Raw genomic sequence first — 20,808 nt, 5'->3', positions numbered from 1 at the left:
AGTGCTAAAATAAAATAAAATTCTTTATTTATGTTTTTTTATTATTATTTTTTTTTTTTTACTTTATATTCTTTTATTTCCTGTTTAACTACTTTTTACTTACTTAGATTGAGTTTTTATAACAATTTTATTGTTTTATCGTTTTTAGCATTTTATTGTTTTCATTGTTTTTATTTATTACTATATTTGTGTATGATTTTATTGTATTTAAATAGCTGTACAGCACTTGGTCAATTTAGGCTGTTTTTCAAATGTGATCTAGAAATAAACTTTGACTTGACTGGACTGGACTTGACTCAACTATTTATTTATTTTTACATTTAGCTGCACTACATTCCAATCTGACAGCTTTAGTTACTGATTTGCATTATCAAATCTAATTTTAATAAATATTAAATGATGTATTTCTACATGATAAACTGTCCAGCAGCGATTAAATATCTCATCTCTAAACTAATGGACATTAATGCATCAATAATAACACAGTCCTGTCATATCAGAAACTCTGATAGACTGGTGAATGTGTTTATAAACTGTTCTATTTGAATAAATAATAGATCCACAACACGTTGTCAAGAGAAAACTGATCCAAAAAACTAAAAACCGACGCGGATTTAATTTTGAAAGATCAAACAGGAAGTGTTGTTCTGACGCACGGTAACTTGACACGGGAAGCTCCGGGACTGGGGGCGGGGCTTCAGCCTTTTGATACGTAGACAGAGAGAGGAGCTGCCAGTCAGCCAGAGCTCACCGAGAACATAACAACACCAACGTACAAACAACTCATAATTCATTAAATAACTCACAAAGAAGAAGAAGAAGACAACATGGTGGCCAAACAGAGGATCCGCATGGCGAACGAGAAACACAGCAAGAACATCACTCAGCGAGGAAACGTGGCCAAGTCAACGGTGAGTTTAACAACAGCTGCTGTCACCAGTTCAGACTGGGAACCAGTTTAATACTGCTGATTAAAACCAGTTCAGACTGGGAACCAGTTTAATACTGCTGATTAAAACCAGTTTATACTGGGAACCAGTTAGATACTGATGATTAAAGCCAGTCCAGACTGGGAACCAGTTAAATACTGCTGATTAAAACCAATTCAGACTGGGAACCAGTTTAATACTGCTGATTAAAACCAGTTTAGACTGGGTACCAGTTTAATACTGCTGATTAACACTAGTTCAGACTGGGAACCGGTTTAATACTGCTGATTAAAACCAGTTCAGACTGGGAACCAGTTTAATACCAGTTCAACCAGTTAATACTGGGAACCAGTTTAATACTGCTGATTAAAACCAGTTCAGACTGGGAACCAGTTTAATACTGCTGATTAAAACCAGTTCAGACTGCTAACCACTACACCACCATCTAGCCCCCTGTTTCTATTATAATTAATATAATTATTGTCAATATTTTCTTATTATTATTATTATCATTATTATTGGAATATTGTGACTGTGTGTTTCAGAGGAGCATCACTGAGGATAAAGGGGTCGGTCCCTGGCTGCTCGCGCTCTTCATCTTCGTCGTCTGTGGATCAGGTCAGTGCTCCTCCTGCTCCTCCTCCTCCTCCTCTACTCCTCCTCTTCTACTCCTCCTCTCTCCGGCTCCTCCTCCTCCTGCTCCTCTTCCTCCTGCTTCTCCTCCTCTACACCTCCTCCCTCCTGCTCCTCTTCCTCCCGCTCCTCCTTCTCCTTCTCCTCCTCTACTCCTGCTCCTCCTCCTCCTCTACTCCTCCTCTCTCCTGCTCCTCCTGCTTCTCTTCCTCCTGCTCCTCTTCATCCTCCTCCTCCTACTCATCCTGCTCCTCCTCCTGCTCCTCTTCCTCCCCCTGCTCCTCCTCCTCCTGCTCCTCTAGTTAAACTACAGACTGATAAATGTTGAGGTGACCTGGGGCGGGGCTTGTCTTCAGTGTGAATGTCACTGTGACTTTAAATCAATAAATAAACAGCTGGTGATTGACAAGTGAGTGGGCGGGGCTTCTCTGACTCAGATAATAATAATATAAATGGTAACTGTTTTGTTTCTCTGCAGCTATCTTTCAGATCATCCAGAGCATCAGGATGGGCATGTAGTGATACACCAGCAGGGGCGGGGCCATGGCGCCCGGCGAGCGGCTGCAAGAACGACCACGACATCACCAGAGCGCCACAGCCCCCAGACCCTTCGACCAGACCAGCTCACATTCCTGAACTGCAAGTGCCAGCGACCAAACAAACCCCTCCCCCTCCCCCCACCACACACACCACCACACATTGACCTGGCCCTGGCTCCGCCCCCTCTGTTATCTGTGCTGACTCAGCGAGTCGCTGCTGACCAACTTCTCAGTGTTTCTGCCTGTAAACAAGCCACAAGTGCCTTTCTCTGTTTACCTGTGCTGTAGCCCCGCCCCCTCTGATTACACCTTATCAGTGACATGTTAGGGGGTGGGGCCAGGTTTAACTCCGCCCCCTCTGAGTCCTGTTTATCTGGAAACTTTTACATTCCAGCTGTGGGTCCGCTCCTCTCCTCTCCTCTCCTCTCCTCTCCTCTCCTCTCCTCCTCTCCTCTCATCTCCTCTCCTCTCCTCTCCTCTCCTCTCCTCCTCTCCTCTCCTCTCCTCTCCTCTCCTCTCCTCCTCTCCTCTCATCTCTCCTCCTCCTCTCCTCTCTCCTCTCCTGTCCTCCTCCCCCTTCTCCTCCTCTCCTCTCCTATACTCTCCCTCCCCCTCCTCTCCTCCTCCCCCTCCTCCTCCTCCTTCTGCTCCTCCTCCTCAGTGTAAATGAAGTGATGAAGGTCTTTTGAATCAGAAGGTTAGGAGGTGTACCAGGTGTGTTTGCACTGTGTGCAGCTTCACCTGAACGTTTGTTCTCGTAATAAAGTTTCATTTTGAAGACAAACACCGTGCTTGTGTTTCATGTCTCATCATCATCATTGTTATTATTATTATTATTATTATTATTATTATTATTAATAATATTGTTGATGAAACCATTTGACTTGATCTGGGGGGGGGGGGTTCATCAACGTGGATTAAGGAAAAGCCTGGCTTATTATGATAAATCTAGCTAATTTAAGTGAGAGATGCGTTCCATTAAAGTGGTTTGTGTGACTCCCTGCTCAGTAACCATGGTAACTTATACTGCTGAACAAGCCTGCTCTGGGGCAGGCTAACTGTCGAGCTAACTAGCTGTGTGTCAAATAATTCCTGATGGGCGGAAACAAAATCCCAAAAGACAGTTCCGCCACGTTTCTGTTCGTGCTTGCGTCACATTTGTCATGTCCGTACTGAAAGTTTAGACTTTTTTTTATGTTACAGTCTGGTTTAGACCTTTTGTCCCCACAGTGTGACGAGGCATGAAATTACACACCAATTCAGGCAATCTGTTGTTTGATTCATCTAACTTTTGTTTAGGAGTGAACCCTTTATTTGAAAGCTAAATATGTATATATATGTATGTATTTAAGAGAAGTGTGCAAAAGCTTTTTAGTAGTTCTTTATTCTTTCATTTTGTATTAGCTGTTAAGACAAAAAACACATTCAATGCAGTCTCCAGGACCTTCTGCTGTGATAAAATGTATAGGCCTACTTACACCATTCTCTAGTTACTTTATCTCCAATTTAATTATTACATTTTTAGCTTTTTGTCTCCCTATCGAGTTTTTGGTATTCAGTGTCCATAAGCATATGGCGCTCGCAGATCAAGCTGACATCCTGTAAAAGAAAACGTGTCAAAGAGTAGCTTAGCTGATTATGTAGTTGCCAATTATTATTTTATTTCTCAGTTTCATCATTGCTTGCTGCAGTAGTTGTTCCAGCTGTGTCCTGCAGCAAGGTGCATAATTATACACAATCTGAAGAATGAAGATACAGCCCAAACATTATTACGTTTTCACTTGTCCAAGCCCTTTTTTGGCTGTTCAGATTCCTACTGTTGATATGTAACAGAATAATTAATATAGGGCAGGGTTACTTCGCCAAGTTAGGCCAATTTAGAGTAAATTCTTTTTGTGAGTTCTCCCAACTTAGCCTACACCTAACTGTGAACATACAGCTGTTATTATCCAGCCTACTGATGATATAAGCACTCTTACTGTATCTAGTGATCTTACTGTTAATTTATTAACAACTATAAATAACACAATAAGTAGGATTGAATTATTAATGCATTTTATCAGTCTGCAAATTTTTTTTTTTGCCATGCCATCTCCCTGGCTCTGTTTATGGCAGTAGTATTGTCTGTTATTGTGACCGTCACTTTATATATATATATATATATATATATATATATATATATATATATATATATATATATATATGTATATATATATATATATAATATTTACTATATATTCTGCTATTTCAACTGTTTTTTTATATACAGAATTTCCCTCCGGGGATCAATAAAATACTTCTGATTCTGATTAAGGAGCGCATACATTTTTCACAGTTAACCTGCTTTAATCACTGTGCCAAAGTCCCGACTGCGATTGTTTCCCCTTTGGTTTAACATGGAGATGTTAACGCTCCAGGTGTACAGTGATCCATGACGCACAGATCCCTGTTCCCGGAGAAAAACGTGTGTGGGAAATAATTTCAGAATGGTGCATATTTGATCCCATAGGCCTATGTGATGTTTATTCGGGACAACAAGTTACCTGTGGCTTATAAACTGATGGGTAAAAATTAGTTTGCTACGCAGTGGCTGCTCTAGCGGCTCTGAGTAACATTAACAACGGTGGAGTTAAGAAGGAGCGATGATCCCAGAGCTCAGGCAACAAAAATCAAAATTTTCCTGCCCCCACCTCAGAGATCACCATGTCCACCTCGCGCGCAGTGGCAGCACGTTGATTTGCCGTTGTTTTTTCAATAATCAGCGGGCAAGCCAGCGATATAGTCATTTGCATGTCATCTGCGTATTCATTTGCGGGTGGAGCCGGGGCGTGGTTGGTGGCTCATGCATATGGATCAGTTCCAGCTGATTGGGATGTATCAAAGAAAGGTGAGCAGAACCTGGCATAAGCACAGTTTGATACATGTGGAGGTGAGTTTGCATACATACTTTTCTAGTTTTGGGAGTATGCCATCTTTCAGTATGAAAGCTACGCACTCTTACATGAGGCCCCAGGTGTCTCTCATGGGTCCAGGTGTCTCTCAGGGGTCCAGGTGTCTCTCATGGGTCCAGGTATCTCTCAGGGGTCCAGATGTCTCTGATGGGTCCAGGTGTCTCATGTGTAATAACTGTTCATAACTTATAATAACTGGTTCATATCAGGCTGTAATGTGTTAATTCATGTTATCAGTCTCCTGTATAAAGACATAATTACTATTAATAACAGGTTATCAACAGGATAATAACAGGTTATCAACAGGTTATTAAAAGGTTATCAACAGGTTATTAACAGGTCATCAACAGGTTAATAACATTAACAGGTTATTAACATGATATCAACAGGTTATTACAGGCTATTAACATATTAACACGTTTTTAACAGTATATTAACAGGTTAACATGCTAATAACAGGTTAATAACATTAACAGGTTATTAATATATTGACAGATTATTAACAGGTTATCAACAGGTTATTGATCTCATCACCAGCGCAAATGTAAACTTTTATACATTATTAACATAATTTGTTTACAACAAACAAACACATTTCATGTGGTTAAAACAGGTTTTATTTGTGACAAAGCAAAAAGTGTTTATTAGCAATAAAATATAAAATACAGCAATGCATTATGGGTAAAATAACTAAAATAACTGTTAAAGATATTTTTACAGAATCTGCACACGAGAAATGAGACGAAAACAAGCAGTTGCTCCTCCTCCTTTATTCTGCAATAAAATATAAAAACATTTGTAGATCAAAATGTTTTAAAGTGGATCAAAATGTTTTGTAGTGGATCAAAATATTTTATAATGCATCAAAATGTTTAAAGTGGATCAAAATGTTTGATAGTGGATCAAAATGTTTGATAGTGGATCAAAATGTTTTAAAATGGATCAAAATGTATTATAATGGATCAAAATGTTTTATAGCTGATCAAAATGTTCTATAATGGATCAAAATGTTCTATAATGGATCAAAATGTTTAAAGTGGATCAAAATGTTTTATAATGGATCAAAATGTTTTATAATGGATTAAAATGTTTAAAGTGGATCAAAATGTTTTTTAATGGATCAAAATGTTTTATAATGGATTAAAAATGTTTTATAATGGATTAAAATGTTTTATAATGGATCAAAAATGTTTAAAGTGGATCAAAATGTTTTATAGTGGATCAAAATGTTTTATAATGGATTAAAATGTTTTATAATGGATCAAAATGTTTAAAGTGGATCAAAATGTTTTAAAGTGGATCAAAATGTTTTATAATGGATCGAAATGTTTATAGCTGATCAAAATGTTTTATAGAGGATCGAAATGATTTATAATGGATCAAAATGTTTTATAATGGATCAAAATCTTTTATAGTGGATCAAAATTTTTTCTGTTGATCTGAATCTGGTGGGCGGGACCTACAGATGTCAGATACGTTCTATTGGTCAGTCTGATCCATCTGTCAGACTCACTGGTTCATTATTGAACAACTACAGCAGGAAATAACTAGAGAATATGAGGTCAATGTCCTCTTAGAACACCTGATGTCCAAACTTCATCACTTCGTCCTGGTTTGTGTCCTCTGTCCCTCCGTCCCCTCGTTGTCCTTAGCTGTTGGACGGCTGCTCTGGCTTCAGCCGGATGGCCCAGGAGTTGGCGGACACAATATCCCCGCGGCGGAGGACGCGGCAGGTGTAGACGCCCTCGTTAAATTCGTTGGCCACGATACGAAGGTCTCTGTCCTTCATCACGATGTAGCCGGGGACAGAGGACAGGATCTGCTCCCCGTCCTTATACCAGCTGCAGGAGACAGACAGGGCAGACAGGACAAACAGGACAGAGAGGACAGAGGATAGAGAGGGACAGAAAGGACAGAGACGGACAGAGATTAAGTTGTTTCTACAACTGAAACCTTCAGGACTTTGTTTGTTGTTTGTTGAGTCCAACACTTTGACGTTGTGTCTGTAAGGGACACTGCAGCCGCCTCATGTCCTCAGCTGGACAGAGGACGGTGGTGTCCTCAGAGGACGGAGGTGTCCCTGTCCAGCTGAGACAAACTGTGGAGGACACTGACCTGACTTTGGGGGGCGTCCTCAGGTTCTTGGTCCCGCAGCGGAAGCCGACCACCTTCCCTCGGGGGACCAGCTTGATCTTGAGGTTGGCGGGCGGTGGTGTCGGCGTGGCGGCGGCCTCTAGCGGCTCTGAGAGACAGAGAGGGACGTGAGACGGAGCTCAGAGAGACGGAGCTCAGAGAAAAAGACAGGTGTCGGGGACACGGAGGCATCTCACCGTAGCAGAGGTCGCATCGCTGAGGACAGTTCTTCTTCATGAACGTCTTCCTGCGCTCGCAGAAACCCAGACGAGCCCACGGGTCACACACTCTCTTCTTATCCACACAGCCTGTGCACAAGACAGGACAGGTAAAAGTACAAGTACAGGTACAGGTACAAGTACAGGTACAAGTAGGGGTACAGGACAGGTACAGGTACAAGCACACGTACATGTACAGGACAGGTACAGGTACAGGTACAGGACAGGTACAAGCACACGTACATGTACAGGACAGGTACAAGTACAAGTACAAGTACAAGTTGAAGTTGAAGTACAAGTACAAGTACAAGTACAGGACAGGTACAGGTACAGGTACAGGACAGGTACAAGCACACGTATATGTACAGGACAGGTACAGGTATAAGTACAGGTACAAGTACATGTACAGGTACAGGACAGGTGCAAGTACAAGTACAAGTACATGTACATGTACATGTACAGGACAGGTACAGGTACAAGTACTTGTACAGGTACATGTACAGGTACAGGTACAAGTACAGGTACAGGACAGGTACAGGACAGGTACAGGCACACGTACATGTACAGTACAGGTACAAGTTCAAGTTCAAGTTCAAGTACAAGTACAAGTACAAGTACAGGACAGGTACAGGTACAGGACAGGTACAAACACACGTACATGTACAGGACAGGTACAGGTATAAGTACAGGTACAAGTACCTGTACAGGTACAGGTACAGGTACAGGACAGGTGCAAGTACATGTACATGTACATGTACAGGACAGGTACAAGTACAGGTTAAGGTAAAGGTACAAGTACAGGACAGGTAGAGGTACAGGTACAAGTACTTGTACAGGTACATGTCCAGGACAGGTACAAGTACAGGTTAAGGTAAAGGTACAAGTACAGGACAGGTAGAGGTACAGGTACAAGTACTTGTACAGGTACATGTACAGGACAGGTACAAGTACAAGTACAGGACAGGACAGGTACAGGTACAGGTACAAGTACTTGTACAGGTACATGTACATGTACATGTACAGGACAGGTACAAGTACAGGTTAAGGTAAAGGTACAAGTACAGGACAGGTAGAGGTACAGGTACAAGTACTTGTACAAGTACATGTACAGGACAGGTACAAGTACAAGTACAGGACAGGACAGGTACAGGTACAGGTACAAGTACTTGTACAGGTACATGTACATGTACATGTACAGGACAGGTACAAGTACAGGTTAAGGTAAAGGTACAAGTACAGGACAGGTAGAGGTACAGGTACAAGTAATTGTACAGGTACATGTCCAGGACAGGTACAAGTACAGGTTAAGGTAAAGGTACAAGTACAGGGCAGGTAGAGGTACAGGTACAAGTACTTGTACAGGTACATGTACAGGACAGGTACAAGTACAGGTTAAGGTAAAGGTACAAGTACAGGACAGGTAGAGGTACAGGTACAAGTACAGGTACAGGACAGGTACAAGCACAAGTACGGGTACAGGTACAAGTACAGGTACTGGTACAGGATAGGTACAAGCACATGTACAAGTACAGGACAGGTACAAGTACAGGTACAGTACAGGTACAAGTTGAAGTTGAAGTACAAGTACAAGTATAGGACAGGTACAAGCACACGTACATGTACAGGACAGGTACAGGTATAAGTACAGGTATAAGTACAAGTACATGTACAGGTGCAAGTACAGGTACAAGTACAAGTACAGGATAGGTAAAGGTACAAGTACATGTAAAGGACAGGCACAGGTACAAGTACTTGTACAGGTACATGTACAGGACAGGTACAAGTACAGGTTAAGGTAAAGGTACAAGTACAGGACAGGTACAGGTAAAGGCAAAGGTACAAGTACAGGACAGGACAGGACTGGACAAGTATAGGTAAAGGTATAAGTACAAGTACAGGACAGGACAGGTACAGGTACAGGTACAGGAAACAAGTACAAGTACAAGTACAGGACAGGTACAGGTAAAGGTACAAGTACAAGTACAAGTACAGGACAGGTACAGGTACAAGTACAGGTACAAGTACAAGTACATGTACATGTATAGGTAAAGGTACAGGTACATGTAAAGGTACAGGTGAGTAGTTAAACAGGTGTGTTACCGTAGAGTCTCTGGATGCCCCATACGTCATCCTGGGCGATGTTCCTCTGACCCGTGTACGTGGCGTTCGGATGCATCAGAGCCTTCGGGTCTCTGGAGTGCCACAGTCCGAGGGCGTGACCTATCTCATGAGCCGCCACCTGCACCAGGTCATTCAGCCACACACCTGTAGTCACATGATCACACCTGTAGTCACATGATCACACCTGCAGTCACATGATATATTGAGTGTGATTAAAATAAAACTTCACTGTACAACTTGTAGTACTGGTGGTACTGCAGTAACACTGTGGTACTTCAGTCATACTGGCGATACTGCAGCAGTATTGTGGTACTGCAGTAGTACTGGTGGTACTGCAGTAGTACTGTGGTACTGCAGTAGTACTGGTAATACTGCAGTAGTACTGGTGATACTGCAGTAGTACTGTGGTACTGCACCAGTACTGGTGATACTGCAGTACAGGTACCTTGCTTCCAGCTGAACCTGGACTTGCCGAGGATCCAGAACTCGTGGTTGTCGAAGTGGATTTCTCCACGTGGCGGCAGGAAGGCGTGAGCCAGCTCGCCATTCAGACCGTCGAAACACGGGTGGAGAGGAGACCACCAGCAGTCTGTGTGATTAAAGGTGTAGAAACCTAACACACACACACACACACACACACACATCCATTTACACACAACAGTTTTTATTGATCTTTTTAATTTTTTCCTGTTTTAATTTGAAATTCTTTCACTTCCTGTCTTCCTCCCTACCGATGGTGATGTCAGCAGTGGCATTGCTGTCGGTGACCTCGATGAAGGTCAGTGGAGACACATCGCTCCATTTGGTGAACGCGATGCTGATTGCCTTCCTCGTGTCCTCAACGTTCAGAGTGTTGGGAAACTTTATGACTCTGAGAGACAGACAGGCAGACAGACAGACATTACCTGTATATTACCTGAATGTTACGTTTATGTTACCTGAATGTTACCTGAATGTTACCTGAATGTTACCTGTATTATACCTGTATGTTACCTGAATGTTACCTGTATTATACCTGAATGTTACCTGTATGTTACCTGAATGTTACCTATATGTTACCTGAATGATGCCTGAATGTTACCTGAATGTTACCTGTATGTTACCTGAATGATGCCTGAATGTTACCTGTATGTTACCTGAATGATGCCTGAATGTTACCTTAATGTTACCTTAATTTTACCTGTTTGTTACCTGTATGTTACCCGAATGATACCTGAATGTTACCTGAATGTTACCGGTATTATACCTGTATGTTCCCTGAAGGTTATCTGTATGTTACCTGTTTGTTACCTGAATGTATCCTGTATGTTACCTGTATGTTACCTGTATGTTACCTGTATGTTACCTGCATGTTACTTGTATGTTACATGTTTGTTACCTGAATGTTACCTGTATGTTATATGAATGTTACCTGAAGGTTACCTGAATGTTGCCTGAATGTTACATGTATGTTACCTGAATGATACCTGAATGTTACCTGAGTGTTACCTGTTTGTTACCTGAATGTTATCTGTAAGTTACCTGCATGTTACCTGAATGTAACTTGTATTATACCTGTATGTTACCTGAATGCTACCTGTATGTTACCTGAATGTTACCTGTATTATACCTGTGTGTTACCTGTTTGTTACCTGAATGTTACCTGTAAGTTACCTGAATGTAACTTGTATTATACCTGTATGTTACCTGAATGCTACCTGTATGTTACCTGAATGTTACCTGTATGTTACTTGTATGTTACATGTTTGTTACCTGAATGTTACCTGTATGTTATATGAATGTTACCTGAAGGTTACCTGAATGTTGCCTGAATGTTACCTGAATGTTGCACGAATGTTACCTGTATGTTACCTGAATGTTACCTGATGGTTACCTGTATCTTACCTGAATGTTACCTGGATGATACCTGAATGTTACCTGAATGTTACTTGTATTATACCTGTATGTTACCTGAATGTTACCTGTATTATACCTGTATATTACCTGTTTGTTACTTGAATGTTACCTGTAAGTTACCTGTATGTTACCTGAATGTTACCTGTATGCTACCTGAATGATACCTGAATGTTACCTGTATTATACCTGTATGTTACCTGAATGTTACCTGTTTGTTACCTGTATGTTACCTGAAAGTTATCTGTATGTTACCTGTTTGTTACCTGTATGTTACCTGAATGTTACCTGAATGTTATATGAATGTTACCTGAAGGTTACCTGAATGTTACCTGTGTTACCTGTATGTAAGGTTGTGGTGAGTCCACTTGTGTCCCACAGGGTTGATGGCGTAACGTCTGTTTCTCGCTCCTCTGAACGTCTCCATCACGCTGCTGCTGACAGACTGAAACACACAACAATCATTTTCTTTAACCAATCAGCTTCTCTCACAGCGCCTCTGGTCAGGTGCAGAACACATGTAAAGACTATTTTATTTGGAGTTTTCTTCTACAACCTATAAAGACATCTCTTCCCTTGGGTTTACAGGTAATTACAGATGTGAGGGGAGTTCCTCAGGGCTCCATCCTGGGTCCCTTCAGTCCAACATCTACATGTTTCCTCCAGCTCAGATTATAGAAAACAACACAACAAGTGAAGTCATGATGCACCAGGGCACTGTGTCAGTGCAGAGAACAATCCTGATCCTGGTCTCTCCTGATTCAGGTCTGTCCTGATCTAGGTCTGCCCTGATCCAGGTCTGTCCTGATACAGTTCTGTCCTGATCCTGTTCTGTCCTTATCCTGGTCTGTCCTGATCCTGTCTGTTCTGATCCAGGTCTGTGCTGATCTGATCCAGGTCTGTCCTGATCCTGTTCTGTCCTGATCTGATCCAGGTCTGTCCTGATCCTGTTCTGTCCTGATCTGATCCAGGTCTGTCCTTATCCCGGTCTGTCCTGATCCAGGTCTGTCCTGATGCTGTTCTGTCCTGATGCTGTTCTGTACTGATCCAGGTCTGTCCTGGTCCAGGTCTGTTCTGATCCAGGTCTGTCATGATCCTGGTCTGTACTGATTCAGGTCTGTCCTGATGGTGTTCTGTCCTGATCTGATCCAGGTCTAAGTGTTGGCACAGCTCCCATCTTGCACTGCAGCAGTGCTCTGATCCCACACTGAGCCTCAGATCCAAATGGAGACACAAACTGTTGTTGTTGTTTTGTTTGAATTAACATTAAATAACTTCAGCTTCAGATGGATCCAGTGTGGAAGAAGCAGGAAGTGGCGTGCAGCAGTGTTTGGCTGTGACGTGGCGGCAGCTGATTGAGGACAGATGTGAGACTTCTGTCGCCCACATGTGAACTAAACCTGAACCAGATCCACTGGAGCCTCTGAACCTCAGCTGTTTACAGACTGCAGCTTCCTGTCAGGGAGCGAAATGGAATGTGGCCTCATGTCAGAGAGCAGACTGAGAAGCACCAAGATCAGACCAGGGTAAAGAACTGGTCCAAGAACCTGATGTGGTCTGATCGGGTCTGATCCAGTCTGATCCGGTCTGATCTGGCCTGATCTGGCCTGATCTGTACTGAACTGGTTTGATCTGTTGTGAACCTGTCTGATTGGTCTGATCTGTCTGAACCTGTCTGAACTGGTCGGAACCAGACTGATCTGGTCAGAACCGGTGTGATCCAGTCTGATCCGGTTTGATCCAGTATGAACCGTTCTGAACCATTCTGAACCTTTCTGAACCAGTCTGAACCGGTGTGATCCGGTCTGAACTGATCTGAACCAGTCTGATCTGAGGGGTGTTCCATCAACGTGGATTAAGGAAAAGCCTGGCTTATTATGATAAGCCTCACCAAATTTAAGTGAGAGGTAATTTACACCACTGAACCAGCCTGCTCTGGGGCAGACTAACTGTCAAGCTTACTTTAGCTGTGTTTCAAATAATTCCCTAGCCTGGGTATACCCATACTGACTTGCACGCTCAGTTTCATTTCGAACTGCAAAAGGGTCTGGAGTCCATGGCCGATTCTTAGCCCTGTTTTAAGGATCCAATCACAGAATGGGGTGGGACGGCAAGACGATGACGCGTTTTCTTACAGATCCAACATGACTGCAGCAGACGCAAAGCTCTCTTTGGATCTAGCTGTAGACAGTGTTCTAGATGGTTTAGAGCAAAAGTTTATTTTAAAAGAAGAACAACGTTTGGCTTTACACTCCTTTATCACCACCAAAAGGGATGTTTTAGCCTTGCTTCTGACATGATTTGGCAACTAGTGTGTGTGTGTGTGTGTGTGTGTGTGAGTGAGTGAGTGAGTGAGTGAGTGAGTGAGTGAGTGAGCTGAAACTATAGAGGAGCCAGAGCCAGAACATGCTGCAGAAAAACACTGCAGAAGCAGAATTGTGCATTTTAGTCCCAAAGTAGAGATGGGCTAGTCTGGCTATGTAAACATCAGTCATCTTCTTGCTCGGTGCTTCCTCGAATTTCTGTCGCTCTACATACGTCATCTGGTATAATTGATACGATTGGCTAAGAGCTACGTACAGATGCTTATGATAGACATTCATAGCGCCCAATAAACGGATCGTCGTAAAAAAAAAGGATTGTAATCCATGCCTACTCTACGGATAAATGAATAGGTAGTATCCAGATTATTTCTCATTTGTGATATAGTTTGGCGTTAGCCAGGCTAATAATTCCCGACTGGCAGAAACAAAATCCCCAAAGTCAATTCCGTCAGGTTTCTGGTTTAGACCTTTTTTCTCACAATTTGACGAGGCATGAATTTATATACCTATTTCAGTCAATCTGTTGTTTAATTCATGCAACTTTTGTTTTGAAGTGAACCCTTTATTTGAAAGCTAAACATGTATAATTTAAGAAAGTGTGTAAAAGTTTTTAGTAGTCCTTTATTTATTCATTTTGTTCTAGCTGTTAAGACAAAAAAAACACATTAAATGCATTCTAAAGGACCTTCTGCGGTGGTAAAATGTATACTTACATCATTATCTAGTTACTTTATCTCCAATTGAATTATTCCATTTTTAGCTTTTTATCTCCATATCGAGTTTTTGGTTTTCAGTTCCCATAAACATATGACGCTTGCAGATCGCGCCGGCATCCTGTAAAAGAAAACGTGTCAAAGAGTAGGCTTAGCTGATTACGTAGTTGCCAATTATTAATTAATTTCTCAGTTTCATCATTGCTTGCTGCTGTAGTTGTTCCAGCTGTGTCCTGCAGCAAGGTGCATGTTTATACACAATCTGAAGAATGAAGATACAGCCCAAACATTATTACATTTTCACTTGTCCAAGTCCTTTTTTGGCTGTTCAGATTTCTCCCGTTGAGATGTAAAAAAAATAATTAATATAGGACAGGGTTACTTCCCAACAGGCCAATTTACACTAAATTGATTTTAGTTGTGAGTTCTCCCAACTTAGCCTACACCTAACTGTGAACATACAGCTGTTATCCAGCCTACTGATAACATAACCACTCTTATTAATCTAGTGATCTAATTGATAATATATTAACAACTACACAATGCCGGCTTGTATAGCCTGGGTTGAGTTAGCGTTGACTAGACTCAGCTGAGCTGCGTTAGTGGAACGTCTTAAGCCTGAAGTGAAAGTTTGTGTTAATTCTAACCTGGCTTTTTCAATGAAGCCGCGGTTTGTTTAGCCACGTTGATGGAGCAACCTTCTGGTCTGAACTGGTCTGATCCAGTCTGAACCGGTGTGATCCGGTCTGAACTGATCTGAACCAGTCTGAACTTGTCTGGTCCGGTCTGAACTGTTTGTCCTGTTCAAAGTGAACCTGCCGCTGTAAAACTGAAACATTAATGAAAACATTAATTTAAAACTGTTGTAGTTTTTTCTGACTGAATGGAGATTAAAAACTACATTTCCCAGCAGCCTCTCTGACCTGCAGCTTTGTAAATATTTGACCCGTTTTATCTTCAGAAATGTAGAATAATGTGGATTATAATTACAAGATTAACAAATCAAATTAATTTACTTTTTATTCTGCTGAATCAAAACATAAAATACACTTTTTAACGTTCAGATTTTAGACGTAATTATTTTTGCTGATCATCTTTGGACTTTCTTTTAATTAAATGTATTTATATCCGTGAGACATTTCACTAAATCCTCCTTAAAAACAGTTATACTTTATAACAAATAATAAATCACTAAAATAAAAGTAGTGTTTAAAGGCTTAAAAAACAATTATTACTGCTCAGTTAGTTGACACATTGAGAATCTTTGAAATGTTTCAGTGTTTATCTCCTGTAGCTGAAGCGGCCCCCGCTGTTAGCTCCAGTCACTGCAGCCAGCATTAAAATAATAAATATACGGAGTCTGTTATAATGATTTGATTTTATATTTACATCACATCGATATAAAGTTTGTAAAACTTTTCTAACTGCACTAAAACATTTAATCATTTAATTTAATTTTAAACTTTTGATTCTGATTGAACTTGTTTAATGTTTTAAAGTTTTTATTTCAATATTAAGTTTAATAATCTAATAATAATTTAAGTTCAAGTTTTATATTGTGCAGCTGCAGACAATAAATGACCCCATAAATGATCATTTTAACATTCTTACAATATCAATAATATTATTGATCAGTCTGACAATCACAATGAGATTCAGATTTATTGATTAACTGACCTGCGGCCTGAGAGAAGCTCCGCCCACCTCCATCATCATCATCATCATCACCACCACCATCATCATCACCAGCTGAGGCTCCATCATCACTGACACATGACAGGCCAATCAATCAATCAATCAATCAATCAATCAATCAATCAATCAATCATCCCTCCTCAGTCAGACTGTGTGTGAGCGCGTGTCCTTGGATCAGCGCGTGTCCAGAGTCCTCAGGTCTCTGGTGGAGATCCGAACCCGGAGAATCCGCGCACGGACGCGTAAAACCGGCAGTGCACGCGCGGCTCGACCCCGTTGAGTCCCGGTCCTGGTTCTGGATCAGAGGACCCGGGTGCGGCTGGTTCCGGACCCGGTCCGTCCTGCTCGGCTCTGGAACAAACTGAGGAACTTCCCGGACAGTCAGAGACTCGCTGCTGCAGTGGGTCCTCCCGGAGAGGCGGGGCTAGGTGTGTATGTGTGTGTGTGTGTGTGTGTGTGTGTGGTGTCTGTTTACACTCTTTAACCCTTTTGTTTCAATTTCTGACTTCAGAACATAAAAACAAACTTTATTTTACTGTTTATAATAATTAATTATTTTTGTTTCATTTTTAATCAGTTTCTGTTTCTTTGAGATTATAATTATGATAAATATAATTATAATTATTATTTACCTAATAAATGCTGTTGTATTATTATTGTCTGCAGCTGTTTGTTCTGGATCTAAGCAGCTCATAAACAGACCTCAGACTTGGTCCTGGTGGTCCCCTCGGGGCCGGGGCCACAGGTAGGGCCACCCCGAGGTGTTTTCCCTCCAACAGTCCAGATGTGCAGCGTTTGTCTTTGAGCTGTCTTTGAACATCTGTCCAAACAGCCTGAAGACACTCAGAGTCTCTGAACAACGTCTGCTGCTGCTGCTGCAATCGCTCTGAGGCTCACAGAGAAATGTATAAAGAGATAAATAAATGCATGTGTATGTATGTATATATATATACATTCCTGTATTTATTTATATCTACATTTTTCATGAATTTATTTTGTTATTATTATTTGTTGTTATTTTTCTGTCTTCAGCTCATTGAGACTCTTTAAATTCATGTTTCTGAATTTAAAAAAAACGAGTGTCACATGATGACATCATAGGACACGTTCACAAGTTCATCATTGATTCTTCATCATCAGCTCAAAGTCAAAACAACAACAGAAAGTTACTGAGACATGATTGAGACATGACTCTGCAGAGTAATCTATTACTTTGTGACCGTCGTGTTGAGGTCGTTCAGTTTGTTTACATGTTGTGGAAACAAACATTGAGTTATTATTTGTGTTTCAGTTCTTAATGAAGCAGCTTCCAGCTTTTAAATCAATTCTGCAGAAACAAAACAAAGATTAATTATTATAAACTAATCTGACACACACACACACACACACACACACACACAAATGCAGCAGGACAATTGCAGAGCTGCAGAGGGACCGAGTGTGTGTGTTACTGTTACTGTGTATGTGCGTGTGTGTGTTACTCTTACTGCATTTGTGTGTGTGTGTTTGTGTGTGCGTGAGCCAGGTCAGATAGATGAGTGTCATGTTCTCTCTCTGGTTGAAGGAAGTCCTGCCAGTAGAGATCTGCAGTAGTCTCAGAGTGACGTCAGAGGGCCTGGACCAGGACCTGTACTCTGTGGATCACTCCGTCAGGTCTGGACCAGGAGTGTGTGGATCACTCAGTCAGGTCTGGACCAGGACTCTGTGGATCGCTCCTTCAGGTCTGGACCAGGACTCTGTGGATCGCTCCTTCAGGTCTGGACCAGGATTGTGTGGATCGCTCCGTCAGGTCTGATCTTCTTGATGTTGAACAGGGAGAATCGACTGTTCGGACATTTGTGGTCACATAAACCTTGAAGGTCAGTTGGTCATCAGTCTAATAGTTGCTGGATCAGGGATGAACTCTGATAGGCTGATATAAGGCGGGGTGACAAGGAGCTCTGTCTTTGAGAGGTTGAGCTGAAGGTGATGTTCTGTCATCATGTGGAGATATCAGCAAGACAAGCAGAGATACGAGCCGAGACTGTGTGGTCGTTTGGTGGGAAGGACAGGAACAGCTGGGTATCATCCACGTAACAATGGTAGGAGAAGCCATGATGGAGGATCACTGGGCTCAGTGAGGTGGTGTAGATTGAGAAGAGAAGGGGGCCTAGCACTGTTCGTTGAGGCACCCCAGCAGAAATGTTTTGTAGTTTGGACACTTCTCCCTTCCAGGACACTTTAAAGATCTCCCTGAGAGGACCTGAACCAGGTCAGAACCTCAGCTAACAGGGACTTAGCCCAGAACCACCCAGAAACCCAGGTCTGTCCTGATCTGATCCTGGTCTGTCTGAGTTATCTGAAGTTAAATCTTACAGTACTCTTGTCTCACAGCAAGAAGGTCGCCGGTTCGACTCAGGCCTGCAGCTCTTCTAGGTGGAGTTTGAGGCTCTTCTGTGTGGAGTTTGAAGCTCTTCTGTGTGGGGTTTGAGGCTCTTTCAGGGCTGGACTTTGTTTTTAATTTTTTTTATTTATATTCTGGTTTACTGATTGCCCAATGGCCGATAAAACAGTAGAGAGAAGGCACAGGTGTCTTTGGCCCCTTCTGCTGTCAATCAATCAATGAGCCACTCATGTCATGGCCCGACAAGTCTTTTTGGCCAAACAACGTTTTTGGTAGACTCATTGGCCAATGGTTAAAATTAGTGGGCTGGCCAAGAGCCGAGGTCAGCTCCTCCTTGGGCCCATCGCCTGTCAATCAATCAATCAATCAATCAATCAATCAATCAATCAATCAATCAATCAATCAATCAATCAATCAATCAATCAATCAATTACGGCACAGACAAAATAAAAATGAAACGCATAGGAGTCGCAGGAAAATTATGAGAAAAACAAACAACAGGCCCTCTGTGCAAATGCTGCCAAATGTGCTAAACTAACTGAAATGTTTAGTGCTGCAGCAGGCGGACCTTACTTAGCATCATTAGCAGAACTGGCGGTGGCAGGTGATGAGGGAAGTGGCCTTTAGGGAATTAAGCGAGGGAGGTGGACAGAGATGGCAGCACCCGGCAACATGCGGTAAGAAGCGATAAATGGTTCTCTGACTGGCTCAAATATCATGAAGTCAGGTTAATAATTTTTTTGTTAGCTTGCTAAATTTTTGAAGACAGTATGTTTAGTTTGCTTGATACATTATCAATGTATCTTGTGTCTTGTTTACAAACAGTACTGGGTGAGCGTGCAGCCAGGGGGCAAAAGCATATTAAGAGAGGAACATTTCTGCTGCCTCCACTATGTACGTACTGATGACAGTAAGTTTGGCCCGTCCGGACTTTTAATGGAGTTCAACAGTTATGGACACCCTGACTACCTAATTGGTTGGAGTTTTTAGACTGGCACAGCAACATGCTAGGCTTGCTGTTGTTACTGTTCAGTTATATTAACAGTTTGCCACACATTCTAGTGCCTTGTCACACATTGGTCAGTCTTGTGTTGTGAAGCTGATTTGCTGTTATCTTTGCCAGCGTGATTATTTGTTGATGGATTCGGAGGTGATAAACAGATGGAGTTTCCACTGTATTGTTAATGTGTGTTTTTCCATATTTTCCTGCTTTGTTGTGCTGCATGTCATTGCATTTATATATATTTATACATTTAAGAGTGAAAGTTATACATTCTGACTTCCTATGTTTTGGTTAGTATGTCTATATGGTTAGGAGAGCACTAAGATAGTTTGTGTGTCATCAGTTGTGGTGGGCTGGTCAGGGCAAAAATGCCAGGGCCGACTTTTTGTCCCAGTCCAGCCCTGGGCTCTTCTTTGTGGAGGTTGAGGCTCTTCTATGTGGAGTTTGAGGCTCTTCTGTGTGGAGTTCTCATGTTCTCTCTGTGTCAGTGTGGGTTCTCTCCGGTTCTCCGGCTTCCTCCCTCAGTCCAAAAACATGTACTTAGTTTAACTGGTGACTCTAAATGTCCTGTAGGAGTGAATGAGGTGTGATTGTCAGTCTCTATGTGTCTGTGACAGTCTGAGACCTGTCCAGGTTAACCCGCCTCTCGGCTCCAGCCCCCGAGACCTAAGGAGGAGAACAGGTGAAGGATAATGAATAAATTAATGAATCTATAACAAAGTGATAGTTGATGATGTCATGATGTGACCTGGGGGCTCAGGTACAGGTGTGTCTCTGTCTCTCTGCCTCAGGTTGAAGGTGGTTGGAATCAGGAGTATTAGCATGTTAGCATGTAGCTTCAGTCTCAGAAGAAAGTAAAAGCTGCAGATTTAATTTATTCTGGTGGAATGTTCTGTCTGATTTTCAGTGTGTGTCCTTCAGGTGGACCCGCAGCTCCGCAGTATCCCATCATGCCTCTGGGTTTCTGGCCGGGGGCCTCGGGGGCCCCTGGGGGCCTCCTGGCAGCCGGCCAGTGACCTGCAGGACGACGAGTCGCCCAGAGAGACGAGCGACACGGAACGGGGACCAAGACACTAGAGGACACTGAGACACTGTCAGACAGAGCTGAAGGACGAGAGTTTAATTACACCATTCACCTGTCCATCACACACACTGAGACAGAGACACACACACACACAAACACTGAACACACTAAACACACATACACACCAGAGTCCTTTCAGAAAGACAGAGTGTGTTCAGTGTGTTTGTGTGTGTCTCTCTCTCTCTCTGT

At 42.2% G+C, this 20,808-nt stretch overlaps 2 protein-coding genes and 1 long non-coding RNA gene across 3 annotated transcripts; 2 read left to right on the top strand and 1 right to left on the bottom strand.

Annotated features, from left to right (window-relative positions):
* The first annotated feature begins 721 nt into the window (after positions 1-721).
* Positions 722-2,885, top strand: LOC131970271 (stress-associated endoplasmic reticulum protein 1). The gene is made up of 3 exons (XM_059331632.1): positions 722-911; positions 1,475-1,547; positions 2,041-2,885. The coding sequence occupies exons 1-3, from the start codon at positions 828-830 to the stop codon at positions 2,079-2,081; spliced, it is 198 nt and encodes a 65-aa protein (XP_059187615.1). The 5' UTR covers positions 722-827; the 3' UTR covers positions 2,082-2,885.
* A 3,433-nt stretch (positions 2,886-6,318) lies between these two features.
* Positions 6,319-16,495, bottom strand: mmp23bb (matrix metallopeptidase 23bb). Its single transcript, XM_059331622.1, has 8 exons — positions 16,132-16,495; positions 11,759-11,862; positions 10,256-10,395; positions 9,970-10,137; positions 9,504-9,668; positions 7,383-7,493; positions 7,168-7,294; positions 6,319-6,893 (listed from the first exon to the last, which is right to left on the bottom strand). The coding sequence occupies exons 1-8, from the start codon at positions 16,216-16,218 to the stop codon at positions 6,701-6,703; spliced, it is 1,095 nt and encodes a 364-aa protein (XP_059187605.1). The 5' UTR covers positions 16,219-16,495; the 3' UTR covers positions 6,319-6,700.
* On the top strand, positions 16,440-20,695 carry LOC131970275 (uncharacterized). Its single transcript, XR_009394168.1, has 3 exons — positions 16,440-16,577; positions 17,714-18,008; positions 20,457-20,695. It is a non-coding gene; the product is annotated as an uncharacterized LOC131970275 (long non-coding RNA).
* The last annotated feature ends 113 nt before the right edge of the window (positions 20,696-20,808 follow it).

Source organism: Centropristis striata, chromosome 4, assembly GCF_030273125.1.
Source record: "Centropristis striata isolate RG_2023a ecotype Rhode Island chromosome 4, C.striata_1.0, whole genome shotgun sequence".
Classification (NCBI taxonomy): domain Eukaryota; kingdom Metazoa; phylum Chordata; class Actinopteri; order Perciformes; family Serranidae; genus Centropristis; species Centropristis striata.
The sequence above is the reverse complement of the archived record's forward strand: the minus strand, read 5'-3'. Positions and strand labels throughout refer to the sequence as shown.

Coding starts and splice junctions, on each gene's coding strand:
- LOC131970271 (XM_059331632.1), top strand. CDS start 828: ATGGTGGCCAAACAGAGGATCCGCATGGCGAACGAGAAACACAGCAAG. Junction 912..1,474: donor GAAACGTGGCCAAGTCAACG/GTGAGTTTAACA, acceptor TGTGTGTTTCAG/AGGAGCATCACTGAGGATAA. Junction 1,548..2,040: donor CTTCGTCGTCTGTGGATCAG/GTCAGTGCTCCT, acceptor GTTTCTCTGCAG/CTATCTTTCAGATCATCCAG.
- mmp23bb (XM_059331622.1), bottom strand. CDS start 16,218: ATGATGGAGCCTCAGCTGGTGATGATGATGGTGGTGGTGATGATGATG. Junction 11,863..16,131: donor GAGCTTCTCTCAGGCCGCAG/GTCAGTTAATCA, acceptor TGTGTGTTTCAG/TCTGTCAGCAGCAGCGTGAT. Junction 10,396..11,758: donor CACCACAACCTTACATACAG/GTAACACAGGTA, acceptor TCTGTCTCTCAG/AGTCATAAAGTTTCCCAACA.